The 13,620-nt window shown below is 37.8% G+C and overlaps 1 protein-coding gene across 1 annotated transcript in view; it reads left to right on the plus strand.

Annotated features, from left to right (window-relative positions):
• Positions 1 to 1,229: 1,229 nt before the first annotated feature.
• The window catches only part of PSTPIP2 (proline-serine-threonine phosphatase interacting protein 2), a 1,323,814-nt gene continuing 1,311,423 nt past the window's right edge, over positions 1,230 to 13,620 (plus strand). The window contains exon 1 of the mRNA XM_044078135.1: positions 1,230 to 1,377. Coding sequence (XP_043934070.1) covers positions 1,345 to 1,377 — 33 coding nt within the window. The 5' untranslated portion in view covers positions 1,230 to 1,344. The remainder of the gene's footprint in view (positions 1,378 to 13,620) is intronic.

A 13,620-nucleotide genomic window follows, 5' to 3' on the forward strand; every position in this document is an offset into this window, starting at 1 on the left:
TCTCTTCCACACTCACCATTACACCGAACTGTTGATCCCAAGTATTTAAACTCATCTACCTTTGCCACCTCTACTCCCTGCATCCTCACCATTCCTCTATCCTCCCGCTCATTCACAGACATATATTCTGTCTTAGTCCTGCTGACCTTCATTCCTCTTCTCTCTAGAGCATATCTTCACCTCTCCAGGGTCTCCTACAGCTGTTCCCTGCTCTTACTACAGATCACAATGACATCTGCAAACATCATAGTCCACGGGGACTCCTGTCTGATCTCCTCTGTCAACGTGTCCATCACCAGTGCAAATAAGAAAGGGCTCAGAGCTGATCCTTGATGTAATCCAATCTCCACCTTAAACACATCTGTCACTCCCACCGCAGACCTCAACGCTGTCACACTACCCTTGTACATATCCTGTACCAGTCTTACATACTTCTGTGACACTCCCGACTTCCTCATACAATACTACAACTCCTCTCTAGGCACCCTGTCATATGCTTTCTCTAAGTATACAAAGACACAGTGCAACTCCTTCTGACCCTCTCTGTACTTCTCCATCAACACTCTCAGAGCAAACATCGCATCTGTAGTGCTCTTTCCTGGCATGAAACCATACTGCTGATCACTAATCATCACCTCCCTTCTTAACCTAGCTTCCCCTATTCTTTCCCATAACTTCATGCTGTGACTGATCAATTTAATATGGGATGTTACATTATAAAAATGTGTAGCCATCCAGCATAGTTGGGTAATGTTGATCTTGACCTGTAATTGCTTTATTATTTTTTTTTCCTGCTGACCTGCAAATGTTAGTGAATGCAGTTGTGACAATCCAAGCTACTTTGTTACATGAACTTGATCAGTATGCTGGTGATATACCAAATACTGATGTCTGCAGTAACATATTTAATTAAGTATATAATAAAAGGCAAAGAAATGTATGTTGGAAAGTAAAAGCTCACCTTATACTGCTTTTTGTGCAGCAGCAGTTTTTAACTCTACTGTTTGGAGAATAAAATGTTACTAGTGCTTGTAAACAATAAATGTAAACATTTGAGTATTTTGCAGTGCAGCATACTTAAGGGTTTAAGTAAAACATCAGAAAAATTCAGAAGGAAAAATATTTTTTTGAAAATGAGTATGTACAGGACTGCAACCTTACCAAACATTACAGGAGCTAGGACCCAGCAGGATCCAAAGTGCTTGTGGGGAAATTAGTTTAAGGAACTAAAAGGAGAAAGACTTGTCTCTTGAAACCCAAAGTTAACCGAAGGATTTGCTCATCCTTTCCTTTGCTTCCTTCTCTTGTGCTAGGCTGGTGTGCTGTTTTTTCACAAACATCAAGATGAGAGAAGCTCACTTCAAAGACTTTTTCTGGGTAAGGGACCTTCAGTGTTTTTGTGGAGTGACATTCTGGAACTGGATATAAAGCATACATGTGAGCTGTTTAGTGTATGTCTTAAGATTCTAGTACAGTCCCGTCACCAGTGGAACTGATTTACTTTAAAGTTTTGGCTAGGGAATGGTGTGATACAGTTTGCAAACTGCATTTTTATTTATTTGCATTACACTCCTGTATGGAAAAAATGAGTTTGTAAATGGTCTGACCTATTTTCAGACTATTGTGTTATATACCATCTGTCTTAAACAAATTTAACACACTTTGTCAGTAGCACTGAGTCAGCAGTAGTTGCCAACATACAGTCTGAAGCTTCTTGCCTAAAAGAGTAAGTGATCACTTGTTAAAAAGCTCTCCAAATACTAATTATGTTGTTTTGGGATTTTTGGTTTTACAGAAGAACATCTTAAGTTTTAGTTTTACTCCAGCGTAAGTGTGCAATCTGTTTCGACATGCTTTATTGGTGTTGCCAGAATTACTAAACTAAGTTCTGATTGCCAGATTGCTACAACTGAAGTAACTGTGTGTGTGTGTATGTGTGTGTGTGTGTGTGTGTGTGTGTGTGTGTGTGTGTGTGTGTGTGTGAGAGAGAGAATGAGGGAGCGATGGGGGTAGCATTTACAGAGCAGTAATAGCAGGGTCTATAGAATATAATGTATAGAATCTGATGGAGAGGGCTGCAGTCTCTACAACAGTATTCCTTAAAATGGATAGACTATTTCAATACTGAATAGCTGAAAATCATGCATTTTTCCAAAATTAAAGAGTTATGGTTTGTTTGACTATGGTTTGGTTAACTTTTTAATAAGTTGCTGCTACAGGTATGCCACCCAGACTCTGTTAACTCAAGGAAACTGTGCACTGAATGGAGTTGTAAGAAAGAGCATGTTTAATTGTAAGTCAGGTTTAGCTTACTTCCTAGATTTAAAAGTCATATTCTCTACCTCTGAGGCAAATGCCTGACAAAGCCTCTCTGCTGCACAATGTTTAAGGTGTAGGTGGAACATAGCTATAAAATGTTGCTTAACAGAGCATGTTGCATTTGCTGATGTTAACACTCCACTGAACTATTTTGATGAGTATGTGTAAAAGTGAGAAAACCTCATGAACCTCATTTTTGTTCTGTTCACTGAGGGTGTCAAGTCACTTTAGAAGTCTGAAGATATTTGCTGTGGTGGTCAGTTGCAAATACAGGAAAAAGTAGCAATATCACAAATTAATTAATTAACCAGGGTAGGGCTCCGATCTACATGGAAATTTTGCACATGAAACAAAACTGTAGTGTAATTAACAGCAGTGCAGAACTGAAGGAAATGGCTGTACGTTAGCTGGCATTTCTGTATGCAGATTCTAAAGGCATGGTGTGCTACACATAGGTTAGAGGAAGCCTGTCATCTTCAAGAGTACTGTTATCAAAATGAGTGGTATAGTTTGTGACAAGTGAGTAAAAGGTGCAAAATATCTGAAAGCATGACTGTATTGTTTCAGTACAAAGCAGGTACATACAATACTGTTAATATTCAAAATGCATAAGAAAGTAGTATTTATGTATTGTTTCAGTACAAAGCAGGTACATACAATACTGTTAATATTCAAAATGCATAAGAAAGTAGTATTTAGAACGGCTGTATGGAACTTTAATGTAAGTTTTCACTGGTAAATGTAGAGTAATGCTTTCCTGTGTGAGAGAGTGGTATTTCTGAAAGGTAAAAACGCAGATTGTACAACACAAAATAAAAGTAGGAGTAGGTAGGCTAAGAAATTAAGCAATGATTACAAACCTAGAAAAACAGATGGGTAGGAACTGTGATGCATAGTCTCAGTACCAGAACTTAGTTGTGAACAAATAAACAACCCTATCTTTCCTTTGTGTGTCTTGCTTTCAGACAGATTCAGTTTAATTTAAGCCACATAGTCCAGCACAGGTGAAAAGTCTAATTTGTAGGACATTTCAGCAGCAAATTTAATTTCACATCAGCTAGCATCATCACCTAGTGGAGAGTGATGTTTTCAAATCCTGTCCTGCAGGATGTTAGTACAACTACTACAGGAGTGCAACAGCTTTCTGATGGTTAGAGTAGACAGACACAGACAGAAACACACACACACACACACACGCGCGCGCGCGTGCATGCACGCAGCTGTCACACGTAGACTGTATAACGCTGTTGCCTTATTCTGGTTTATTGGGATAAGTATTTCTACATTACATCTTGTGCAACATGAATTAGCAAAATTAGAGGCAGATTGCTGGAAGTCGCAGCTTCTAAATTGTTTTTTTCTGCAGCTTAACTTGCCCCTAGTTATAAAGCATAATGCCCTTTAATATTAAAGAAACACTGCATGACAAGGGGCCTAAGCAGTGACTGTTAATACCCACCTGCCACTTGTAAAGTCCTGCTAGAGCTGGTACAAGCATTTACATTCCTAGCTCTATATTTTAACTGTATGGTTAGATCCATTTTAGAATGCATAGAAGCAATTAGGGAAAACAAATATTACAGGGTCACTATAGGCTGTATAGCTTTATATAGAAGTATATGAATTTTTTAGATGAGAAGCACAAGGTAGTCATTCACACGAATAAAGTTATGGCAACAGCAGAAATACACTTATCTTTTTAGGATGAGCAGCTTTGACCATGTTTTACAGATAGAAGTATAGAGCTGGTAATAAAATGTAAGCATTAACACAGAAAGGAGAGGCAGGAGGGGTTTAGGGTAGCAGGTGGAATTTAGGGTACCTGATGCTGAAACCGATTAGTTGCATTCACTATTATGTTGTGAACATTTAGTGAATACTGCAAGGAGCAACATTTATTGAAATAATTCAAGAGGTAGTTTAGTGCAGAGTAATGTGCCAGTACTAATGACATCTGGTTTACTTATGGACCATACTGACGCATGCATGTCTGTTTTTTTAATTTGCAAATTAAACTGTTGCTGAATAATTATCATTAAATCTACTTACTTTTTTTCATATTTACAGTCTTTTCATTAAAAAATATATAAAAAAGTTGAACAGAGATAAAAGTGAGTATGAAAGCCAAGCAAACTAATTTAAAACAGGATCAGCAGTCCAGAGGGAGACCAACATAAGAAGAAAAAAGGGCCATCAATGGAAGGTGTAGTTCATGAAGAAGTGAACAATAGTGATTTTTCAGATTCTGCTCAGTGGCTATCAGAGAGAGAGAGAGAGAGAGATAGAGAGAAGAGACAGAGACTCAAGTTTATGACAAGTCACACAGGGAAGAGTTTTCACTAGAGGAAGGGTAAGGAGACTGCAGATGTAGAAACAAGGACACTGACTAGTGAAACTTTTAATCTAACAGGCAATCCCATGAATTCATTAAAGAGCCTAGTGTAAGCCATACAGCTTGAAATAAAAGTCCCTGCTCTCACAATGCAGTATTTTGTGATTTGGAGACATGTTAAGCACTATGAGGAAAGACTTCATTATTAGCTAATTTGCATTTCTCTGAATCACAGTTACTACCACAACATGCAGATCATTTCAAAACACAAATGCACCACACTCTTTGTACCTGTCCCTGACTTGTTTGCACTTCTGTGATTCCCCCACCCCCCTGATTCCCATTGAAGTACCATTACAGCATATGTCAGTTATGCCTGGTGGCTAATGTGTCCCTCCACCCATGATCACCATATTAATTATGTGCCGTTATGACATACTTGTAGTTGTCATAGTGGATAATGTGTCCCCCATCACCCTACAGATGTCAGTGCCATTATGGCTGTTCCCTTTAGAGTAGGCCCTGATGTCTAGTGGCTCTCCCAGGCCCTGATCCCTGTACCACAGTTGTGTTAGATAGTCAAACATAACCTTTTGGCCATGTTCTCTACCATGATTGGTGAAGCTGGCTGTGGTGATCTACACAGTTGAGCAATTTCTTGACTCACTTGATATGTAGATGGTTTTCTGGAGGTGGTTCCTAGGGAGGGAGAACATGGCTAATTAGCATAGACCTCTCTGTAAGACTGAATCATTAGCGTTCTGCAGGGCTGTGTCGCCAGCCCTACAACTTGCTGCACATCTTTGTGCTAGAGCTCATTGCAGCACAATGTTAGCGCTATATGTGAATCGCAATAGGTTACCTCAATGTTTACACAAAGGAGTATACAGTGCAGTACCTTCTTGAGTCCAACCACCATTTTTTTTCTTTTGAGCATTTGCACATCCTTGAAATGAGTCTCAGTTTTGATCTTTCCAAATGATCTTCAGTGGGAAGAATGTTAACTGAATTGAATATTTTTGCACATTGAATTTGGCATACACTTTTACCAGAGTACACAATAGCCGAATCATGATTTAATGTGGCTGAAAAAAGAAATCTAGTTTGTGCCATTTTCTGTTGCTTACTTTAAAAACTTTTCAGGACATTTGCAAGAAAATAATTCTTAATATAATACGTGAAAAACCTGTTAAACCATTTTTATTTGAATTATAGAGAATGGAAAACCATGAAGCAGTGAAGTGGTAGATTTCTGCTTCATGAAAGGCTAGTAAGTATGAGACAAATGAATTGTATTAAGTATGTATTATATGATAAAAGCAGTTAAACGTTGGTAGACAAGCATGTTCTTAATTGTGCATACAAGAAAAAAATGATGTTTTATTAGAAATATTAACAACTGCTGATATTTATATTGAATTATATGAATTGTTATATGTGAAAAAGACAAGGTTGGAATATTTCACTGGGATGCCCAAAAGGCACAAAAATCATGCACCCTCTCCCCAAATATTTGCAGCTAAAGGGGCTAAAACTGAAAATGTAAACATTCTTCTCAGACATAAAGCTCAAAAATATTTTTGAGTTTAATGTTCTCATATATAAATAGACTCACGGGATCTTAAAAAAGATAAGATGTATTTGCTTGTTGGAAACCAAGTGTTTTCTTTTCACTGCAGTAGACGTTGTATCACTCTATTTAAGCATTCATCATGAATATGGTATAGAGTTAGAGCTTTTGTTAAAAATGCTCATAATGAGAGACCAAGAGGTAAATATGAATAGTAGTTGTCTTGAAAATGTTCTAAACAGGCATTTGTTTTTGTTTTTGAAAAATGAAGCTTTTCATCAGACCAGATGACTATTTGACCCATGTAACTATTTCATATTGATATACACAGACTTTACTTTCAAGAAGGAATTTTCTTTTATAGTCATTTTTATTGACAACATATCTTTTTCTGGTGAAAGGAACATTGTTAGAATTTCAGAATACTTTTACAGGAAATGAGTAGTAATATATTGATTTTACTAATAATACAAGGAGTAGTAACATCAGTTACTTAAAGACTGAGTTATATCAGGAAGATGACAAAAAAAATGTTGGTTCTACTAGACACAGGAAAGACACTTTTTAGAAAATACTTATTTACACTTTTAAAGTCATCATAGTGAAAAGGCAGTATGTATGATCTGCTAGGTTAGCCATTTCTAAGACGACTGATTTGAAACATATACAATTAAATAAAATGCTCTTGGACTAGGGGATACCCAAAAGCATTTACTAAAACAAAAATCAAGTAAAGGATGTCAAAAAATAAAATAAATAATCCAATTTTGGAAAGTTCTATCATTAAAGTGATGGGAATGAATGAGGTTCAGGGAAGGGTACATGATTTAAAATTTATATCTAATATGGACTCAAGGAGCTACTTAGACTAAAGTGAGTGACACTTGGAAGGTTTTAATGGGCAGTCAAGAACTAGTAAACATAGTAAGTAAAGTTTTTAAACAAGAGCAATGCTGATGTATACAATTTTCTGAAACATCATGGTTTTTATGTAGGCAATAAATCAAAAAAAAAAAAAAAAGTATTTATCCTTGTGGAAGCTGCTGTCAATTTAGATTTATTGATAGCTTAGTATATTTATAGGTTCATAGGTTGGTACTAGGCTATCGGCCCTAGGGCCTATGCAAGCCTAGCCATAACAATTCCCTGGATATTTCTTCCCACAATATTTACTTCTCCAGACCCTGTCTAGCAGGGCAACTGACATGATCCCCGGGGTGAATTTGCTATCTCCCATCCAATCATCAAGGTTCCTTTTGAAGAGGGCCAATGAGGCGCTCTGCTTGATATGTATGGGCAGTCTATTCCAGAGTATGGGGAGCCTCTGGGTCAGGGACCTATCCCTCCAGCATGTTTTGTTCATTGTGATGACCAGGTTTAGATCCCTGGAGCATGTGGCTCTGAGGGATTGGGATTTCTTTAAGTGGAGCATGTCCAACAGCTCAGGGTTTGACATGGCCTTGTATGTTAAGCAGAGATCGCCTCTGAGCAGACGATATGCCACAGAGTATAGCTGGAGGTTTTTTTAGACGGTCAGTATATGGCATCTGCTTTAGGCCTGTGATTCTTTTAGTGAGGTATTTCTGTGGCCTTTCCAGCTGTTGCAGATGTCTTATAAGGTACATACCAAGTGGGGCATTATACTCTATAATGGGTCTAATGAGGGATGTGTACAGTGGGACAATGACCTCCTTTTTTCTGGATGAAAAGCCCTTAGTGATGAGGTGTGCCACATAGAAGGATTTCCTGACTGTTGTGGCAATGTGGTTATCGAAAGTGAGACCACTGTCCACCTGTGTCCCTAAGTCTCTCATCACACTTTCGATGTTTAGTGTCCTGCCACCTATGTGGTAATTCATGGGTACATGTTTTTTTTTCAAGTGTGAAAAATAACAATAAAGTATTTGACATTAGAAATTATAATAACTGTAACACAAAATGAGTTGTTTCTTTAGCAACATGTACCACATGTTAAAGTTGCTGCATTATAAAGACTGAAAGAAGACCCTTCAACCTCATTTACAAATGTTTTTTGCAATCTGGACTTGTAAAATAAGTAATGCTGTTACCAGGCATAGTGCTGTTTGCTCTAATTTATGTACATTTTTGTTACTGAGAAAGATTACTGTAGACATTCAGGGAGGTGATTTTGAATGTGTATTATAATCTAGGGTATTATTCAATTGATGCTGGTGGCATTGTTTTCAGCAGGAGTGACTGACTGATGTGATTAAAATAAGAAGTATTTTGAACTTGAGATTCTAAATTTGATTTGATAACAAGTGTTAAAGATTGTGTAAGGTATTTGGTATTTTAAAAGCATTTAACATTTACTTATTAATATTTTAATGTGGTGTGATGTGGTTGAATTACTATTGGGTATTTGGTATTTTAAAAGCATTTAACATTTACTTATTAATATTTTAATGTGGTGTGATGTGGTTGAATTACTTTTTATTCTGAAGAAGATCCAACTTATACAGTATGCAGACGACTCCACTGTCATATGTTCTGAGCCAACTCTACCTGAACTACAGAACTTAACCCAAACATCCTTCCGTGCTATTGAATCATGGTTGGCAGATGCCCAATTAATCTTGAACCCAAATAAAACTAAACACATGCTCTTCCACTCCACTAAATTCAAAATCCAATCCACTTTATTTCAACAGCGCATCCAGTAATACGACTTTGATTGAACCAGTACCAGCCACCCAACTTCTCGGTGTTGTTATTGATAAAAATCTGAAGTTTGACTTGCACATTGCCCAGACTGTAAAAAAAGTACACATGAAAATAGGTACCTTATACAGATGTAAAAACTACCTTACCACAAACTCAAGAATAACCACAGCCAGAACGCATCTTCTGTCAACTTTACTATACGCCTCACCCATCCTTACCAACCTCTCCAAATCATACCTAAACAAGCTAGATGTTGCCACTAGCTGTCATCCTAGAACCCATCATTGTAAGGCCCTAAGACAACTATCTTGGTTAGAACTACCCCACCAACTCATTCTCACGCAACTCTCTACTGCCCACCAAATGTACTATAAACCTGATAAAACACCAGCTCTACAAGGCCTCAATCCCCATATAAGTACCTGTCCACCAGGGGCAGCTCATGCTATTGGGCTGCAGGACTGCAGCCCCCCCCCCCCAGCTGTAAAAACATAACAGAAAAGAAAAGAAAAAAGAAAAGAAAAAAAGTAAAAAAAAAATGCAAGTCACGGAACATTACATATGCGCGGCTTTTAGTCTGGAGCAAGCAAACAGACTGTCTCACCAGCAGTCCAGATTAGGAAGACAGCAGTATCCCAGACGTCTATGCAGTTACAACTGCATAGACTGGAAGAGGATTGGACTGCAATGTATGCAGGCTGGGCAGCACCCAGCTTGTTTGCTGTCGTGGGCTTTTACAACAGACCTTGATGGATGGATGTTACTTGCTGGAGAGGGCTTTTTACAACCTTTTACAAGGACCCAAACCTTACTGAAGGATGTTACGTAACAACAAAAAAGTGTGTGTGTGTGTGTGTGTGTGTGTGTGTGTGTGTGTGTGTGTGTGTGTGTGTGTGTAATGCCCCAGGTGCTATATGGTGGTGGGTAGAGAATACACAGGCTTGAACCCTGTACCTTGGTCCTAGGTGGCAATAGCCTGAATTCCCTACTCACCACCATTTGTAAAAAAATTGCTAATTTTTGTCTCATAGTTGTTTTGTTCTTTTCCTCATAAAATCTGTGGTTTCTGTATTTTTGTGTCTTTACACAGGCAGTAGTGCAGTGGTAGCATTGTTGCCTGGCAGTTACAGGTTCTCTGGTTTGATTCTTGGCTGGGGTGGCTTCTGTGTGGAGTCTGAATGTCCTCCCTGTGTTTGTGTGGGCTTCCACTGGGTGCTCTGGTGTCCTCCCATCTCACAAAGACATGTGTCTGGAGTGTTTCTCCCTGGGCCTCTGCTGAAAATTGGCTTTTGTTCCAAGTCAGACATTCCTGGTTAACAAATGTTAAATAAATAAAAATGACAAACATTTGAATTTCAGACGTCATATTCTTCAGAAAGTACATGGTAACACAAAACTTTTTATTCTAGCAATTTTCTAAGTTTATAAGATGGATATTTGAAATTTCTCCCTATTTTTGGGATTGTATTCCCCCGTTATTGGCTTCATCCAGGTTTCTTGTGCTAAGGTTGAGAGCTATGGTAAGAACTGAATTCATTGAATATGTTTGGGGGCTGCATTCCCCCATTACTGGCTTTGTCCAGGTGTTTTTTGCTAAGATGTTGAGAGCTATGGTGAGAACTGAAGACACTGAATATGTTTGGGGTCTGTGTTCCCCCATTTGGCTTTGTTCAGGTGTTTTGTGCAAAGAGGTTGACAGCTATGGTGAGAACTGAATTCACTAAATGGTAACCATTTAAGTTTCAGTCTTCCTGTCTTTCACAAAACAGCTGATTTGGCATAGTGGTGTGTTGCTCTGACTGTTTTGCACAGGGTCCTGGGTTCAAGACTTGGCAGTGAAATGTATGGTGGTAACGCAGCATTTTATTCTAGGAACTTTCCCACATTATACAAGCAATATTTAAAGTGTGCCCCTGGTTTTTGGGCTTTTGTCCTCCCCACAATAGATTTTGGCTTTTTCCAGATTTCTTGTGCTGCAAAGTTCAGAGAGACAGCTGAGTGTTGAGTAGATTTTACAAGGAGCTGAGAGCTGCAGGGGAGCAAAAGTTTAGTGCTTATGCTGAGTCTGCTTGTATTCTTAATAGCACAACAGGTAGTGTACTTGCTTTTGATGCAGAAGGCTGTGGGTTCTACTCCCACAGTAGGTAGATGCATTACTGATACTGTACTGTGTTGCAAAGGGGTGGATGCTGCAGTCCTTTTTGGTGAAGATACCTAGTAACTATCAGTTTGCCATCTATTCCCTATTGCAATATTACTAGCTTATCATTTTTGTAGTGTAACATAGGCAATTTATTCCTCAAAGGCAACAGGCACTTTATTTGTAGATGAAACAATGAAATATAAAGTTGCAGCAACTTCTTCATTAGTTACAGATCTCTTTAATGTGTAATTATTTAGATGACATTTACTTCTTCAGAGATTGTGCATATTTACTGATACTGGTGGACTGTAGAAGTTTGAGTGGACTTTTATGATGGAAATGTTCTGAATTGGGCAGTTTTTTTCATTATTGGTGCATGCATTTTGTTTCATTGTTTACTGGAAAAATGTTCAAAACAATAAATTTAAAACACCCTCTAAATCTGTACTGTATTGTACAAGAATATAATTTAATACAATCAGGAAGGTGGATTAAAGAGCATGTGTATGTTTCATGTGCAAGGGGCTTGTGATTTGAAAACAGCCCAAAGTTAATCTTTATCTGCCACTGGCAAAATGTATTTTTTTTCGAATGTGGGTTTCAATGCTGTTTCAATGAATGTGAGTTTCAAGGGCAGAGAAGTTTTAATGCTAAGTCTGTTTTCATTGTCAGACTGCATTCCTTTGTTAAGCAGATATCTATTAGTGTTTGCGCTGTAAAATGCAAAATAAAACTTTCAAGTCCAAATCATTGCAGAAGTAAAGCAGAATGCACATTAGTGTTTATGGTAAATGGGATGAAATAGCCAAGTAATGATTCATTGGAATGGCTGCAGGTCTGAGGCTCCATTCGACCATGATTTTGTGAGGTGGGAAGGGCAGCAAACTTAAAGACAGCTCTGGCTGAACTATACCTCTCAACTGTCCAGATTTTCTGCAGAATAAATAGATTTTTGGTTCTTATTTTTGGTTTGTTCCTCATAAAATTTGTGGTTTTCTGCAAATCATTTAAGAATTAAGTAACTAAATAATGACAGACACTGAGTTTCAGACTTCATAGCCTTCAGAAAAATGCATGCTAAAGCAAGACTTGTTATTCTAGCAACTGTCTCAGTTTATACAAGAGCAATTTTTAGTACTGTTTATATGTTCCCCCAATATATTTGGTCTTGTCCAGATTTCCTGCCATTAACAGCTTGAGAGGTATGTACAAATAAATTGCTTTATAGAATTAGGCATATCCAAACCTCTCAACTGTCCCCGATTTTGGCTCAAAATGTTGCTCTTCTCCTAATAATCCCTCTGCAAAATGGCAATGTTGGAAGAAAACGTGGAGGGTTTACAATTAATAAATGACTGTAATAATCAGAGTTATAGATTACTTTTACTTCAGAAAAGCATGTAGATTCTTTTATTTTGTCAGCTGCTCAAGTTAGGGTCCCTTCTTTGACAGGTTCCCAGCTGTATTGTGTGGCTATTTTATATTTTTGCATCACATTTTTGGTCCGTTTTTCATAAAATTGTGTTTTTTTGGCAAAATAGTGGCAAATCATTAAAGACTGAAGTTAGAAAATAATGACAGACATTTGAGTTTCAGATTTCATACCCTTCAGAAAATGCATACTAATGCAAGACCTACTACTGTATTATCTTTCTAGGTTTATAAGAGCAATATTTAAAAATTGTCTTTATTTTTGGGCCTTTGTCCCACTTCTGTGTATGGCTTTGTCCAGATTTCTTGCTCTGAGGTTGAGAGGTATGACACGTCAGGGCCATCACAGTCAGCCAGAGACATTTCAAATTGTGACACACTTGTTACACCCCACTCCCCCATGTAGTGACTCTGGATGTGTCCAAGCAAGGCAAGGAGCAGTTATACAGTGTAAATGTGCAGAGTATCCCCACATCCAAGGTAGACAACTATAGTGGCTTTTCATCTGTCCTTGATTTTGCAAAATGTTCTGGTTTCTGTCATAATTTTATACTGTTGATTTATGCTTATTATTATTCAGAAAGTGCCTGTTACTCTGTGTTTAAGTACCAATGCTTTAATGACCACCAGGTAAGCTTATCTGAGATTGTAAGATACAAGTAAGCTTTAATAAGCATACTGTTAAAGACTTGCCAACATTGAAAGCCTTTCTGTTGTTGCCATGCAGATAATACCTATATAACTATTTAACATATAATAGCGGAAACAAAACGAAAAACCAACTACAGAAGTACAAAACAAAACAAACCAGGAACCAGCAAGCTGAAAGAATTAATCCTTTCACCTCCTTGGTGCAACATCGAAGGATTCATTCTTTCAGTTTGCTGGTTCCTGGTTTGTTTTGTTTTGTACTTCGTATTTAACGTATGAGCCTTGGGTATTGAAATGCATATGACAGTATTTGTTATAAAGGACAGGATTACATTATTTTAAGAAGCTCATTACATTTGTTGGAGACTTGCAGTCATCTTTACAGGCTTTTCCTGTAAACTAAACAGAATGCCAATTTATCGTGTGTGGTCCATAACCTTGCAGTAATTCTTTAATCAATGTATCTTGAGCTTGTTTCTTGTTTGCTTT

This window comes from Protopterus annectens, chromosome 1.part1 (assembly GCF_019279795.1).
Source record: "Protopterus annectens isolate FY-2018-M chromosome 1.part1, PAN1.0, whole genome shotgun sequence".
Lineage (NCBI taxonomy): Eukaryota > Metazoa > Chordata > Ceratodontiformes > Protopteridae > Protopterus > Protopterus annectens.